The sequence below is a fragment of the Marmota flaviventris genome, chromosome 12 (assembly GCF_047511675.1).
Source record: "Marmota flaviventris isolate mMarFla1 chromosome 12, mMarFla1.hap1, whole genome shotgun sequence".
Taxonomy (NCBI): Eukaryota; Metazoa; Chordata; class Mammalia; order Rodentia; family Sciuridae; genus Marmota; species Marmota flaviventris.
This window is the reverse complement of record NC_092509.1, coordinates 46,469,243-46,486,354: the sequence shown is the minus strand read 5'-3', so window position 1 is coordinate 46,486,354 and position 17,112 is coordinate 46,469,243. Positions and strand designations below refer to the sequence as shown.

General features: G+C 40.2%; 1 protein-coding gene across 4 annotated transcripts in view; it reads left to right on the top strand.

Moving 5' to 3' along the window:
- The first annotated feature begins 15,403 nt into the window (after positions 1-15,403).
- Positions 15,404-17,112, top strand: part of Wac (WW domain containing adaptor with coiled-coil) — a 70,364-nt gene continuing 68,655 nt past the window's right edge. For 3 of the 4 annotated variants that reach the window (XM_027928436.3, XM_027928433.3, XM_027928432.3), the window contains exons 1-2: positions 15,968-16,092; positions 16,475-16,511. In XM_027928436.3, coding sequence (XP_027784237.1) covers positions 16,052-16,092; positions 16,475-16,511 — 78 coding nt within the window. In that variant the 5' untranslated portion in view covers positions 15,968-16,051. Of the gene's footprint in view, positions 15,489-15,967; positions 16,093-16,474; positions 16,512-17,112 lie in introns of those variants that run through there. The other variant, XM_027928434.3, reaches the window with a different exon arrangement.

Sequence of the window (17,112 nt, the reverse complement as noted above, 5' to 3'; positions counted from 1 at the left end):
TGAAGTCATATCTCATTGTGGTTTTGATTGGTATTTCTTTGATGATTAGTGATGCTGATCATCTCATCATGTGTTTATCAGCCCTTTGTGTTGTTCATCTTTGGAGAAATGTCTACTTGAATCCTTTGCCATTTTTTAATTGGGTTGCTCTTTTGTTGTTGAGTAATAGAGAGTTCTTTATATATTCCAGCCACCAAGCTCTTATCAAATATATGATCACATCATGTTTCCAGGGGGGAAAGAAGTCTGTAATGTTGACTCAGACACTGTAGATTCCCCCCAACAACTACATCAAAGACCCATCCCAGTCAGATGAATGATTTGCTAAGCTCAGAGCAATGCTTCTTAGGCTTCCCTCACTTAATAATTTTTGCCATATTCAAATATTTAATATGTTTACGATACTTTTATTTAAATAAACTCAATTTTGAAAATTAAATTTATTTTTAGAAGAAACTTTAAAATCCGTATTGTAAATGTAAAACCAGAAACATTGTCTCACAAGGCACGGTAGATTACAAACATCAGTTACTCCTTTGTCATTTAGGACATCCATCTGTTGGCCCTAGATAAGCAAGCCCTCTCCTCAATGGGAAGAAGCCTCATTACATCTGAGGTACTGTTCAATGGACAATTCATATTTGTGCACAGGTTTGTGCCTAGGGAGTGCAGATGGGCTGATCTCTTTTTTATTTATTTATTTATTTAGTTTTTTAGTTTTTGGCGGACACAACATCTTTGTTTGTATGTGGTGCTGAGGCTCGAACCCGGGCCACACGCATGCCAGGCAAGCGGGCTACCGCTTGAGCCACATCCTGAGCCCCAAGGGCTGATCTCTTATATTCTTCCACACCAAATGTTCATACCAGCTCAAATGTTTTTCCAGACTACTTTGGGAAACATTGCTCTAGCCTAGAGGACCCTCCTTGAGATTTTATTCTTGTAGGAATAGCCCTAGATTCCCACAGCGTATGCTCTGTGTATGTGAAAGAAATGGAAAGGGAGATAGAGGCGTAACTGACCCAGCTGTCAGTTCTCTGAAGATAATTGTTTAATTCAGTATTTCACAAACTGTGTGGTCTCAGGACCTTTTTACCTTCTTAAAAATTATTGAGGATGACGAGGAGCAGAATAAAAGCATTTATTAAGCATCAGCTATAACCTTTATGATTTGGATATATCATAGTGATTCCTACCCTTGTGGAGCTTACATTAGTAGGCAGGAGATAGACAGTAAACATAGAAAGTAAATTATATAGCATGCTGGGGGGTGGTGAGTGTTATAGGTAAAACAAAAACAGAACAGAGAAAGGGGAACGACTGGTACAGGTGGAAGGGCTGCAGTTTTAAATATGGTGATCAAGGTAGGCACCTGAGCAGGTGAAATTTAAGCAGGACTTAAAGGAGGTGAGGGAGTTAGTCAAGTGGATATAACAGCTTGTGCAAAAGCCTTAGATTAGTGGTATGCCCAGAATCGCAAGGAGGGAAAATTGGATATGAGGTTGGAAAGGTAAGGGAAACCAGTTTATTTAGGGCTTTTGGACCATTGTTATGAATTTAGGCTTCACTGTGTGTTAAATGGGGAGCTATTGAAGAATTCTGAATTGATGAGTGACATGACTTGATGTACATTTTGAAAGTATCACTGTCTGATGCATTGAGTTTAGATTATCGGAAACCACAGTAGAAGCACAAAGTAGGAAGCAAACTGAGCAGTAGTCCAGGTGGGAGACGATGAGATCAAATTCTGGTTCTATTTTAGAGGTGAAACCAACAGAATTTCTTGATAGAATTGTATGAAAAAGGGATGTCAAGGATGTCTCCAAAATTTTTAGACTTAGCAACAAGAAGAATGAGTTAACATAGTGAAATGAGGATGATGACTTAACAGCTTTAGGGTTAAAGATCAGAAGTTTGTTTTGAATAAAAATTTGACACTTTTATTTGACATTCATGTGGAATGTTGAATAGATAGTTATATATAGGAATCAGAATTTCAAGAAAGAAGTTATGGATATGTATAAATTTGGGAGTTGACAGCAAATAAGTAGATTGAAAGTCATGAAATGATAAGATCCTTAAGATGTACAGATGGAGAAAGACAGACTGAGCCACACCAGTGAGGTTGTTGTAGAGACAGACCAAGCAGGACACCAGATAGGAAAACAGAACACGGGTTTATTTGGTTGCAACCAGGTTCAGAGGGCAAAGCTTTAGCTGTAATCAATCAATCCCCCTGAACCCCCAGTTCAGGCAGTTTCAGAACTTTATACCCAGTGTGTAGGGGGAGGGGCTCAGAACTTCACAATTTTCCACACAAAAGCAGCTCTTTCTTTCATTGTTCTGGGCAAGAGAACCCTTCAAGGACAGCACCTGAGAAGGGGAGAGCTTCTTCTGCCCTTTCTTTCCTCCCACTCTAGAGGTTACCATGGAGCCCAATTAGTAACATCTTCTCTTCTCTTTGAAATGTAAACATCTCTGTTAAACCCAAGGCCAGAGGCCTTGTTAAAGGGTCTTTGTCTTATCACACTTTGCATTTGCAAACACACTTCCTGCATGAAAACTTTTACAAACTATTATATATATTGTTACTATACTAGATATATTGTTACTATACTTGATAGTCATAAATGTTTGTGAAAAACTAGTAAAGGGATATTGGAGTGCTGATCTCTTTCAGGCCAAATTTAATTATTGTAAGAGAGCAACAGGAAATAGAAAGTTTAACTACATTGAACTCTTTTGCAGAGATCCTTTTGCGATAGTCCTAAGGTCAATTATGATGAAGATTTCTGGAGATGCAAAATTATTATTATTATTTTTTTTTTTTGTGGAGGAGGGAGTGCAAGGTAGAGAAAACAGTGTGGTGACCTAGAAATTAGGTGAAGAATTTATCAAGGAAGAGGGAGTGATTCATTTTTTCAAATGCTGCTGATAGGTCAAATAATAACAGACTCAAGACCATCCATTAGAACAAGCATATGGAAGCTATTAATGACCTTGACAAGGGCAATTGTTTTGGTAACAGGAGAGAAAGCCTGGTTGGAGTAGGTTCAAGTAAGAATTAGAAGGAATTCAAAACACCAAGTATAGACTATTATTTGAAGGTGCAGGGAAGCAAAGGGAAAACAAAGAAATGGAACGGTAATTACTAAGAGAACTGGTGCTGAATTTTTCAGTTTGATTTGAAGATGGGAGAGATAACAATGTTTGAGGGTAAAAATAGTCTAGTATGGAGAAAATGCTGGTTAAAGTTGGAGAAGAGAGAACTTCTGTGTCAATATTGTGTAGGCGAAAAGAGGTGGGATCTAGTGTAAAGATCAGTAGTTTTTTTTTTTTTTTCCTCTAAAAAGCTACATAGTGAATACTTTAGGCTTTGTGAACAACACATGGTCTCTGTTGTATATTTTTTCACCCAACAATTTAAAAATGTAAAGACCATTCTTGGCTCATAGGCCATTCAAAAACAAAGCAGGATTTGGTTCATAGGCTGTAGTTTGCAGACCCCTAATCTAGCAAACAAGCAAAAAGGCTGATTTTAGATGAGAACATGGAAAGCATGTATAGCTGGTGTATATCAGTAGGCTTGAAAGCATAGAGTTCAGATGTTGATAAGGAGATGAATAGGAGCAGGTTTCCTGATCACTCCATTTTTCCTGGGAAATAGAAAAGAGGGTTATCACTGAGGGTAAGATTGGAAGTAAAAACATCTGGGCTAGTTGGAGAGGAGAGTAAACTAAAATATTCCAAGTAAAGGTGAATAGTCTGAATGTTTTTGTCCCCCAAAATACATATGTTGAAATCCTACTCCCTAGGTGATGGTGTAAGAAGGTACAGCCTTTGGGAAGTAAGTAGGTCATGGTGATTAGGTCATGATCCCTTAAGATTAGGATAAGTGTCCTAGTAAAAAAAAAGTCTGAAAGAGATACCTCATCCCTTCTACCATGTGAGGACTCAGTAAGAAGGCACCATCTATAATCTAGAGAGTAGGCCCTCATCAAACACCCAGTCTGCTGGTGCCTTGACCATGAACTTTCTTGCCTTTACAACTATAAAAAATAAATTTCTATTGTTTATAAACTACACAGTTTATGGTTTTGTTTTGTTTTGTTTTGTTTTGTTATAGCAGCCCAAACAGATTAAAACAGGAAGAGTGAATAAACTAGGAGAAAATATAATTTGATTGTTTTGGCAGTATGCTGAGATTTGTGAGGTTTGTGTTTGTGAATTTAACATGCATTTTTCTTCCAGTCATGTTCAGCTATACAGGAGCAAAAGTGGAAGAGTAAACCCTGGTTAAAATTATGGTTTTGCTGTTTATGATGAATCAGGAGAAGAAAACATGGGGCGAAGATAGAAGGTGGGGTCAGAGAGAGGGATATAGTCAATTGAAATAGACGGCTTCTTAGTTACTAGTAATAAGAAAGTCTCACTATGGAATGACTTCAGGGAGAGTGAAAGAAGTGTCTAAGAAGCTGGAGGTCAGGTACTGGAAACATCACAGGTATGCATATTAAAATCACCAAGAAATGAAGGCAGCCTTGGAAAGACTGACAATGAACCCGCAGTTAAGAACATAGGGATAGATGGTGCGATTAGATGGACATCATTACTCTAAGAACATGCATCATTGCACATATGGTGTGATGATACATCATGTACAAACAGAGAAATGAAAACTTGTGCTGCAATTGAGTACCATGAATCAAAATGCATTCTGCTGTCATATATGCCTAATTAAAATAAAAATTAATTAAAAAAAGAACACAGGGTTAAAAGAGAATCAAGAAATAAAGGTAACCTTTGTTGACTTCAGGTTTTATCACACTGAAATCTAGAGTAGCTTTTACCAATTTCTCCTTTTTGAAATTCATTAAGGATTTCTATGTGGCCAACTTTATGATTAATATTTGAAAACATTCCTTGGGCATAAGAGAAGAATATGAATTCCCTACTTGTGAGATATAAAGTTACATTTAAGGTATTTTTATTAGGTTTTTCATAGTGAATATGGAGAACTTGGCTTAGAGGTCATTGTATAGACAAAAGATAGGGGCTTGGATAATAGTGAATAATAATATTCCAAGTAAATAGTAGCAACAAAAGGCTGGTAACCAGAACAACAAATAGAGTGAGTTACGTAGGAATCAAATCAATAGGGCCCAAGGAGGAATTGGTGTGTAAAGGAGCAAAGTGACAAGGATGACTTCCAGGTTTCTAAGTAAGGTGAATGATATAGCAACATCATCAAGAACATAGGCTCTGGGAAGTCAAGATGCTTTAGTTCAAAGTTAGTTTTACTTAACAAGGTGTGTGATTCTCACAAGTTGTTTTACCTTTCAATATACTCACTGCAAAAAGAAGATTAAAAACCTGGGGTTTTGTAAGAATTAAGTGAATAAATGGATGTAGCACTTATTAAGTCCCAACAAATAATAATTCCTCAATGAGTATCTTTAGCCTTTAGTGAATTAGGAAACATTTAAGATGACCGAGTCTGAAAGGCAAGGTTATGAGCCCAGTTTTGTATGTTTCAAAGATGCATTTGAATCATACATGTGAAGATGTTAGATAAGTAAGCAGTAGGATATTCAGGCCTGGAACTTAGATAAAAAGATGAGGGTTGTATATATGAACTGCCTCTAGTGAGGAAGACACGCATAGGCAGTAAACTATACACAAAAGCCATGGGAGTGAATGAGTGTATGGGAAGCATACACTCATGCATGAAGTGAAGAGAGTATATTTTCTTCTTTGAGGTAAAATTCATATAACATGAAATTTACAATTTTAATCATTTTAGTGTACAATTCTGTGATAGCCAGTGTATCTGTGATGTTTGCAACAATAACCACTACCTAAATATAAACATTTTCATCTCTATGAAAAGAAACTCTATACCCATGAAGTAGTAACTCTATCCCTACCTCTCCATAAGCCCTGGCAACCACTAATTATTTTCTGTCTCTATGGATTTGATTATTCTAGACATTTCACATAAATAGAATCATTCAATATGTGTCTTAGTATCTGCCATCTTTCACTTTAATGTTTTCAAGGTTGATCCATGTAGCAGAATGTATTAGTACTTTATTCTTATTTATAGCCGAGTAATATTCCATTATATGGATATATCACAATTTGTCCATTCTTCTGTTGATGGACATTCGGGTTTTACTTTTTGGCTCTTATAAATAATGATACCCTAAACATTATGTACAAGCTTTTGTATAAGTTTTTGTTTGAATGCCTCTTTTCTATTCTTTTGAGTAGATATTTAGAAGAACTGGGGGGGGGGCATAATTCCACGTTTAAAAGTTTGAGGGACCATCAAACTGTTTTGAAGGACCATCAAACTGTTTTTTTTTTTTTTTTACATATTTTTGTTTTTTAGTTGTAGTTGGATACAATACCTTTTATTTTTATGTGGTGCTGAGGATGGAACCCAGTGCCCCACACGTGTTAGGCAAGTGTTCTACTGTTGAGCCACAACCCCAGCCCCATCAAACTGTTTTTAATGGCAACCACATCTCTTTATATTTCCACTTGCAATTTAAGAAGCGATCAGTGTCTCCACATCCTTGCCAACACTTTGTGATTAATAGCCATCCCAGTGGGTAAGAAGTGGTATCTCATTGTGGTTTTGATTTGCATTTTCCTAGTAACTAAAAATGTTGTACACCTTTTTGAGTTTTTTTTTTTTGTGTGTATATATATATATATATATATATATATATATATATATTTAGATGTAGATGGACACAATACCTTTATTTATTTATTTTTTTAATGTGATTCTGGGATTGAACCCACTGCCTCACGCATGCTCAGCAAGTGCTCTACCACGGAGCCACAACCCTGGCACCCTTTCTGAGTTCTTGTTGTCCATTTAAATATCATGATCCCCAGCACACACCCAGCTCCACTGCCAAAAAAAGAAAGAAAAATATCTTCTTTGGAAAAATGTCCATCCAAGTTCTCTCAAGCACTCTACTACTAAGATAAGCTATGTTCTTAGCCCCCTTTGCTCAATTTTAAAGTGGGATGTCCTTTTTTTTTTTTTTTTCTTTTTGGTGCTAGGAATTGAACCTAGGGCTTTGCACATGCCAAGCACATGCTCCACCACTGAGCTACATCCTCAGCCCTAATTATTTTTAGACATTTGCAGATATTAATTTTTCTTTGAGAACTGCTTTCTGCATTGTGTAAGTTTTAGTGTGTTGTTTCCTTTTTTCATTCACCTCGAAGTATTTTCTAATTCCTTTCATAATTTCTTCTTTTACCAGTTGGTTAAGGGTATGCTAATTCTAGTTTCATTCCATTGTGGTCAGAGAAGATACCTGATATAATTTCAATCTTAAAAAAAATTATTGAGATTATTTTGTGGACTAACATGTTTTAGCTAGAAGAATGTTGCAGGTAGACTTGAGATATTTTGGAACATCTTTTTTGACTTCCTGTGATTTGAATGTTTGCCCACCAAAATTCAGGTGTTGAAATTTAATGGTAAATGTGATGGTACTAGCAGTGAGGGCTTCAAAAGGTGACTAGGTCATGAGGGCTTCTCCCCTCATGGATGAGATGAGGTGCCTTTATAGGGCTTGATAGAGTCCATCCTTTTTGTTTTTTCTTCCACCATATGATGATACAACATTCTTCCCCTCTGGAGGATGCAGTATAAAATCCATCTTGGAAGCAAAGAGAACCCTCACCAGACATCAAATCTGCCAGTGTCATGATCTTGGACTTCCCAGCCATTAAAACTGCGAGAAAATAAATTTATATTATTTATAAGTTATTTGATAGCAGTACAAATGGACAAAAACACCACACTTTTGCTTTCAAACCATCAGTATCTTTGGCTCCAAAGTGAGTCTCCTGTAGACAGGAACTAGTCAGAACACTTACAGGAAAAAAAAAAACAAAAAACAAAACAAAACAAAAAAAAAAAACATTCTGCCAATTTCTCTGCCTGTTAATTGGAGTTTAGTGCATTTACATTTAACATAACCAAGGAAGGACTTTATCATTTGCTATATGTTTTCCATATGTCTTCTTTTTAAATATTGCAGATGGACACAATATATTTATTTTTATGTGGTGCTGAGTTTTGAACTCAGTACCTCATACATGCTAGGCAGGTGCTATACCACTGAGCCACCATCCCAGCCCATCTTCTTTTTTATCTTTCAATTCCTTCATTATTGCCTTCAGTGTTGCCTTCTTTTATATTAGATATTTTCTATCATGCCATTTTGGTTCTCTTCTCCTAATTTTTAGCTATTTTCTTAGCAGTTGCCCTAGGGAATACAATCTTAACTTTTCTAGCTTCTTTTCTCCTACATTTTGTCCTCTCCCTCTAATGTTGCTATCATCACAAATTATATCTTTACATACTGTGTACTCACTGAGGTAGATTTAAAGATTTTTCTTTCTCAATTCACACAGAAAAAGTTTCTAGCAAAAAATACACCAATACTGACTGTGTAGTTAGTGTTATAAGTGTTCTTTATTTTTTTTTATTTCTTCACGTGTCCATTTGAGTTACTGTCTAATGTAAAGAACTTCCTTTAGTATCCCTGCCCTTGTAGGGCAGGTTTATTAGTGACATACTCTTTCATTTTTATTTATCTGAGAATGCTTGAATTTCTCCTTTACTTGTGAACAATAGTTTTGCTGGATATAAAATTCTTTATGTATTATTATTTTTTGCAGTGCTTGGGATTGAACCCAGGACCTCACACATGTTAGTTGAGTGCCTACATCCCTTGGCTGTTTCCAGCATATTTATTTATTTTTGGTACTGGGGATTGAACCCAGGGGCACTTTACCACTGAGCTATATACCTAGCCCTTTTTATTTCTTATTTTGAGACACAGCTTCACTAAGTACCTAAGGACCTTGCTAAATTGCAGAGGCTGACCTTCAACTTCAACCAGGCTCCTGAGTTGCTAGGATTAAAGGCATGTGCCACCACACTCAGCTTCTAGAATATTTTTAAAAGCTGATGGAAAGCCTTTCTTTATCTACTATGTCCAGTGTCTGTGCTTCTTCAGGAAGATTATCTGTTAATTTATTTATTTTCCCTGTGTATGGGCCTTGCTTTGTTTTCTTTGTTTGCCTTATAATTCCAGAAATTTTTACTATAATATAGTAACTCTTGAAGTCAAATTTTCCTCCCTGGGGTTTGCCATTGCTGCTTATGTGGTAGCTGTTATTTGTTTAGCAAATTTTCTAAACTCTGAAAATCTGTACTTCTTATTGTGTGTGGCCAGTGAAGTCTGTTCTTTTGGTAAATGGTCAGCTAATGATTCAACAGAGATTTCCTTAAATGCCTGGAACCAAAAAAAGAAATTTAATACTCCCATCTTTGCCAGTGAGCTTTGTGTATATGTTGGGGCATACCTTTAATATTCAGTTGAACTGTTTTTACAAGTCCACTTTAACTTTCACTTCCCCTTTGAACATAGCCTAAAAGTTAGCCAGAGGTAAGAGTTTAGGGTTTTCTCAGTTCTTTTCTGTACATATGGCCTTTTAGATTTCCAGGTATTTGTGAGTTTTCAGTCTTTATTTCCTAAAGTATTTTAGTCTACAGCTTTTCCTCTTAGGCTTTTTGATATATCTATTGTCTGTAATTCCTTGTCCCAGGTGGCAGCAGTTATTTTATTTCTAATATTTTTTTAAATATAATTTTTAGTTGTTGATGGACTTTTATTTCTTTATATGTGGTGCTGAGAATTGAACTCAGTGCCTCACACATGCTAGGCAAGCACTCTACCACTGAGCTCCAGCCCCAGCCCCTGCCTTGTTTTTTTCAGATGTATTCTCATCACAGAGTGGGTGCTTACTAAATAGAAGGATAAATGTAGGTAGATTTGAAGTTTTGGAGGCAGGAAGGAATTTTCATTTGATGATTTCAGATGGATTATCTTCTGAGAGTGAAGGAAAAGTAGTAAAGTGAGGGAGATAAGTTAGGAGAGAATGGAAGTGTGGAAAACTTGTTGGAGTGGTTGAGAAAAGTTGAAGAGAGAAATGTAAGATTGCCTGGCTATATGAAGGGACCATTTAATTTTGGGGGTCATGTGATTATAGTGGAATCAGTCTGATCTATTATTTTGGTCTTCAGCAGTGTCCCATTGCTCAAATTTACTGAGAAAGTGAATAGTTGGGTTAATCCATATTGAAGTTTTGCCAGAGAAAGGCAAAGAATTTAGGGTATAGAGCTTACTCTTGGCTAAATTTTAGGACCTGGAAGAACTCTAAAATAAGCAGCCACTTTGGTAAGACTAGCACTACAGGCAACACATTAGTCAATAAGTATTTTTCACGTGATCTCTTCATTACATTATTTACATTGTTCCTCCCTAGAAGGACATATCATATTCTGATATCATGTTGTACTGGAGATTTTTACTCCCCTTCTATAAATAGTAATTTTTGTTACAGTTGTCTTATTTTCCCTCATAATTGAATGAATAACATATACCCACAAAATCGAGAATCTAAAATCTCTCCTTTCAATTATATATTGTAACTGGTTAAAATATAAACTCCATGAAAGCAGAGACCAAGTGATATTGCTTAACACTATGTTCTTGATACACAGAAGCTCAAAACAAAACAAAACAAAACTTGAATGAATAATAACCACCAGTAGTAGAACATGTGTGTGACAGGTGCCTTTATTTACTTTATTTCATTTACCTTTCACAAACAGCACTAAACCTTATCAAGCCAAGTTTAGAGGTGAGGAAGCAAAACCTCTGATAATTTGCTCAAGTCACACTACTAACAAGTTGGTAATGTAGCCAGAGGTCTACATTATGCAATGATTCAACCCCCGAATCCTCGTCCTTGGTTCTGGAGATTGAACTCAAGGTCTCATACATGCTAGGCAAGTGCCCTGCCACAGAGCTATACTCCCAGCCGTGCAATTGCTTCTGTAACCCATACTTTTAATTAGTATACTGTGCTGAACTTGAGAGATGGCAAGGACAAAGGAGAGAAATGAAAGAGCTATGTGAAAATTCAGGAGGTATATCCTTATTTTTTGTGACACTTTTTAGAAATTGCAGCAAAGCTTTTTTAAAGTCCCTTTCACAATCAGAGGCTTGAGGTCTTCACTTTTTGATTCTCCTCCACCAACAGTATCACATTAAAACCATGGTCACTTATAACCTATGAGCTGATAGCTCTTTCCCTCTACAGGTTAATATATGCTAATCTACTAGTGGAAACGTGGGTCTTTTATTCACTTGCAAACTTGGTATCTCTCATAAGATAGCAATGCAAATGTCTGCTTAAAACTTGCTATGTACACAAATGTGTGTACACTTTCTAATGTTTTTCAATATTTTGCCTGTATTATGAACGATCCAGCTTTCCCATATCGTATTTTTTGAGAACAGGACTGGATTTATAACTCTTGCTTTTAGAATGTAAGCAGAAATAGAATCAAGTATTTTCTTTTTGAGAATTCTATTTTGCTATTTTCTTTTTGTAGTCAAATATCCATCATTGAACAAGTATTTACCTAATATGGAACTTTCATTCTAGTGGGAAACAACCAACAGACAAAACATAACATAGGGCCTTGGTGGATCATTAGAACTGACTTTTTTCACTAATGAGAAGCCATTAGTCAAAGTTAAGATAGGAATAATATTGACTTTTAAAGGGATCACTTAGTTGTGTGAGAGTAAACTATGTGGAAACAAGAAAAGTGAGAGATCAGTTAGGAGGAGTTTGGCATGGTCCAGGTGTAAGATGATGGAGATAGTAAATAAAGGTCAGGTTCTGGATATATTTGAAGGTAATGCTGGCATGATTTGCTGATGAAGTTGATGTGAAGTGTGAAAGATGATTCCAAAATTTTCAGCCTTACCTAGAGGAATGGGATTGACATTTAATGGAATAGGAATATCTAGGCAGGACTTATTTTGTGGTGTAGAGGGCACAAAATTTGATTTTGGGATACATTAAGTTTTTGATGCCTGCTAAACATTCAATGCTTAAGGGACTGGTGTGGGCTGGAGATTCAGATGTGGATTTCATTCAGCCAGGTCTGTGAATGGTATTGCCTAGGAAGAGAGAACAGAGCAGCACACATTTTAAGATTTAAATCCTAAGTCACTCCAGGACTGGGAAAATGGGGAGGGACCAGCAAGACTAATCAATAGTCATTTAGGAAGGAACAGATACAAGACAGTATTCTGGCAGGAAGATAAGGAACTTTGGGAATATTGCCACCAGCTGTGTCAAATGCAGACAAGTGAAGTGAGATGAAGACTGAGTAATAAAATCAGATTTAAGAACAGGGAGGATACTGATGATCTTGAGCAGGTTCAGGAGTGTGAGAATAAAGTCCAGTTGTATGGGTTCAGGAAGGGGTAGTAGAAGTGAAGATAAAGTATTTCTATAAAAGAGATCAGATTAAAGAGCAATGGATTAATATTTGGAGGGCAATACAGGTCAAAGGTCTTTTTCTCCCCTCAGATGATACCTAGTGCAGGTATGTTTGTAAATTGATAGAAGTGATATAGTTGAAAGAAAAAAAATATAAAGGAAGAGGACAATTCTATGAGTAAAATGCAACTCAATGCAAAAGTGACAAGTTTGGTCTCTGAGAACAACTTGTATAGTCTATTTAGTTGCCACAGTGTTGCACCCAAGTCAGAGGCAAAAAGGTTGGTAGGTACAATGCTGAGAAGAGTTACTGATTTCTAAATTTTTTTTTTTCCCAGAGGTAAGAAGATAATGACCTGAGGAAGTATTGGCAGGTTTAAAAGATATGAAACAGCTGGTTAAGAATCGAGGAGGTGGGTAAGGAACACAAACTAATTTCAAAGTTAGCATGGTTTTGTGGTTTTTCTCCAGCCAAATTCAACTGCTCTGAAGTTAACTAAGTACTGTAACTAAGTACTTAAGTACTGTAGTTAACTAAGGTTGTAGTTTAGGCAGGTGAGGAGAGGAAAAGATTGAGAATACTTTTCAAAGGACTTATCTAGACAGTTTTTAAAAATGAGTGTAACATTTGATATGCTCTGTATTAAATACAAATTGTTATTTTTGGTAGTTATGTTTAATAAAATCATCAGATAAATACAAGGTTAAGTTTCTGATTATATTTTCATTGTCCAATCAATGTTTGTTTTGTGTTTAAAAGATACCTTGTTTAGCTGGGCGTGGTGGTGAATGCCTGTAATCCCAGCAACTTGGAGGCTGAGGCAGGAGGATTGTGAGCTCAAAGCTAGCCTCAGCACCAGTGAGGCGATAAGCAACTCAGTGAGAGCCTATCTCAAAATAAAACACAAAATAGGGGTGGGGATGTGGTTCAGTGGTTGAGTGCCTGGCACCAAAAATTAATTTAAAAAATAAAAAGACCTTATTTTAAAATATAGTTGATTCACTAACATGGAACTCAAAGGGCCTAATTGAGACTTATCACATGTGTCTTTTTCCTTAAGGCTTGTCATTGTCTTCCTCATGTGTGCAGAAATACCAAACAGCATTCAAGCACTACTTTGAGGGTGGAGGGCTTTAAAAAAGAGCAAAATCACCAACTAAACACACACACACACACACACACACGAAAAACATGGCCCTAAATATGACAACTGTTTATAGTATGAGAGCTGGAATAAGGCAGTGTTGCCTTAATCTCAACTTTGACCACAGGTATCAGGCAAGTTAAATATCACCTCTTTGCCCACGGCAATGAATGCACAAAATATGTACTGATTCTAGTTTTCATTGATTTGTATTTTATTGAATAGGCAATTTGCAAATATGTAACGAGGCTTAATAGGACATTGTCTGGAAAGTACCCCCATAGCTTTGCCCAGTTTGCTGCTTTTGATCAAATGGGATAGGGCTATTTCAACAGATATCTTGTTATTAAATGAAAGTAATATTGTTGCCTATCTTCATAGTTTCTGCACAGGACTTACAGATTCCTTTTTGTACTCTTCTAATTTGATGAGGCCTGTGTGTCTCCGCTGGGGATTGGACCTTAGGCCTCTGGAATGCATGTGTTCTACCACTGACCTACATCCCATCACTCCAATCTGATATTTCTGGTCTCAAAAAAACAAACAAAAAAAGTTGTTAGAAATTACACATACCCACCCCCCTTCATTTTAGACACTGGCAATTTCTTAGTTATAGCTTAAGTGGGTCTTTAAAGCCAGTAATAATTGTTTGCAGGTGGAGGTGGCAAATAAAGCTATGATTTTTCAATCACTAGTGATTTCAGGGTCTCCCCCACCCTTCACCAGCATTCCAGCTCTTCATTAGTCCTAGCAATAATATAACTTGTTAAATACCAATTTCGGACAATTGTTTTTTGAAGACAATTTTTTTTTTTCCTGATTTGTACTATTTTGTCTTTTCTACGTTTTACACCGACTACAATCCTTCATTAAGTCACCGTCCCCTTACAGAGGCCACTCACTGGAATACCGCCACATTAACTGTTTGGTACGCTTGACGTTTGGCCTCCCAACCCGTCTACCGCAGGACAAAATGTTAAATTTGTAGCAACTTCACTCAGCACATCCCATGCCTTTATTCACATATTGAATCTCCAAAAGATTGTTCTTTTACCAAAGAACTTCAGTAAAGAGGAGGAACCATAAGGGAAAAATGAGAACTAAAGGGAGAGTGGGGAGGATTCGGCTGGGGATGGAAAATGACGGTCAGGCATCGGTTTTCAAGTGACCCATCCCCAACGTCTGCGGTCTTTTCCGCCGTTTTGATTCACGGCCAGAGCGGCGCTCCCTCCTTAATTCAGGGCTCGCTAGAGACCTAACAGCCACCCAGGCACTCGGCCTTCTCGCGTTCGGCACAGCACCCTCAAATCCTCCACCTTCGCCATTTCCTGCCTGGAAATCTCGCTTTCCTTCAGCTTCCTCAGCGCCGCGAGGGGAGCGCACTCCGGCCCGACGCATGCTAGGCGTCCGGAGAGCTGCAGGCGCCCCCGCCGCGGTTCCGGGTTCCGGGGCCGCGCCTCACCGCGCAGGAGCAAGCTTGCCACTTCCCCGAGGGCGATTTCTGCTGCGGCCCACGAGGCCGCTTCCGTGGTAACCGTCCGCCAGTCGCCCAATTAGGGGGTTTTCGACCACCACGTCTGAGCCCGAAGGGGCGGGGGCCGGCGGCCGGAGAGCTCGCCGAAGGGCACACCCCGCCCCCCGCCCCGCGCCGCCGTTGCGCCTCTGGGCGCACGCGCAGCCGCCGCAGCCTCCCTTATTTAGTCCGCGATGGCGTCCCTCGCGCCCCACGGTCCTCCTCCCAAAGGCAGCTCACACCCTACACAGCCCGGGGTCCCTGGGACCAGCCTCGAGCAGGTCGCCGAGCAGGACTATCCCTAAACTGGAACGGCAGCGACCAGATTTGCGCGTGAGGAAAAGAAGCGGCAACCGGAAAGGCCTGACGGGTCGTGAGGAGGCGAGCCAGGCCTCAGAGGAAGAGGAAGGCCGGAGCGAGCCGAGGTTTGCCGAAGGCGGCGTTCCGGAGCCGCGCGGGGTGGGGAGGGAGGCCGACTGTGGAAGAGGAGGGGCGCGGCGGAAACTGCCGAGGTTTGCCGAAGGCCGCAGCGTCCTAGTTGCCCGGATGTAGTTGGTGGAGCGGCAGCGGCGGCACCGGCGGCGGCGGCGGGAGGAGGAGGAGGAGAAGGACCAGGCAGCAGCGGCGGCGGCGGCGGCGGCGGGGGGAGGAGGGGAGGAGGCGGCGGAGCCGAAGGAGAGGAAGGCGGAGGCAGCAGTCGCTCTCCACAGAGCTGAGCCGGACGCGTCTTCTTACCCCCCTCCCCCCGGTTCGCGCTGCCGCCGTGTAGTTGGCGCCGCTGCCCGGGCTGAGAGTGAGCGTGGTGTCGACCGAGGGAGATGGCCCGGGAGCGCCGGCGCCAGTAACGGGGAGGTGCTGAGAGTCGCCAGGGCGCGCCTGGCCCTGGTGCCGGGGCTGCCGCCCGCCCGCCGCCGCCTGCGCGCCCGCCCGCCCGCCTTTCGCGGCCGCTCTCCCCCCTCCCCGACACACACTCACAGGCCGGGCATTGATGGTAATGTATGCGAGGAAACAGCAGAGACTCAGTGATGGGTAAATTGTCTTTTCGTTTCTGGCCGGGCCGCAGCGGAGGCGGGGGGCGGCGGCGGCGGTGGCGGGGGGGCTGTTCCTCCTTATCTGGAGCTGGCCGAGCCGCCATTTTTGTTGTTAACCCTGATCCGGATCGGGCTGGGGAGGAGGAGCGGCCGCTCGAGGGGCAGGGAAAGAGTGAGTCGCTGTGGAGGGGACCGAGGGGCCGGGTTCGCAGGGTTTCGCCCTCCCGGGAGTCCCGTGTGAGTACGCGGTGTGCGCGTGTGGGGGCTCCGCGCCGGTACGTTTGGTAGGTCTCCCGCGGGGAGGGGCGGTAAGCGGACCCGTTTTCTTCCTTCCCCTCCCCTCAAACTCTAATGTCGCTGTCTTTCTTCCTGTTTTTCAGCTGTCACGACCGGAGGGGGGACTCGCAGCCTTACCAGGTACCAGCCGAGGCCGGGGTGGAGGGATTGGAAGGGGACGGAGGGGGAAGGGAGGGACTACTCGAGCGCAGGCTTCAGAAGTCGCTACAGGCCCTTCGGTGCAACAAATGCGAAAACTAGCACCGCGGGCCACTTTAAAATTTGGAGTTGAGTTTCATTAGCGCTCACCAACAAGGTATAGTGACTTATTTTGACAGGTGATGGAGGAAGTTCCGTTTTTAAGGGGAAAAAATCGTTCGCAGCCAGGAAGATCTTACTTGCTTATTATTATTATTAAGTGAAGAATCCATGCGATGCAATGATAGGTGACTTCGGAGGCATACTTATGCGTTGGCATACTTATTTATTGCATTGAAAGTTAATGTAAAGAGATTAAAATTAGATAAGAGGCCAGGGAAGAATAGTTAAGTGATTTACAACTCTCAAATCAGTGGTAAACTAATTTCTTTTTTCATTTTAATTGTTTTTGGTGCAAATAATTGCCTTATAAGTGAAAGGTGATGCAGTTGTTTTAGTAAGAATTAAAATCTTTGGGTACTTGGGCAGTTCGTTCTAATGTAGATGGTTCTAGGCATGTAGGTTTCTTTTTTTGTCACTGTCA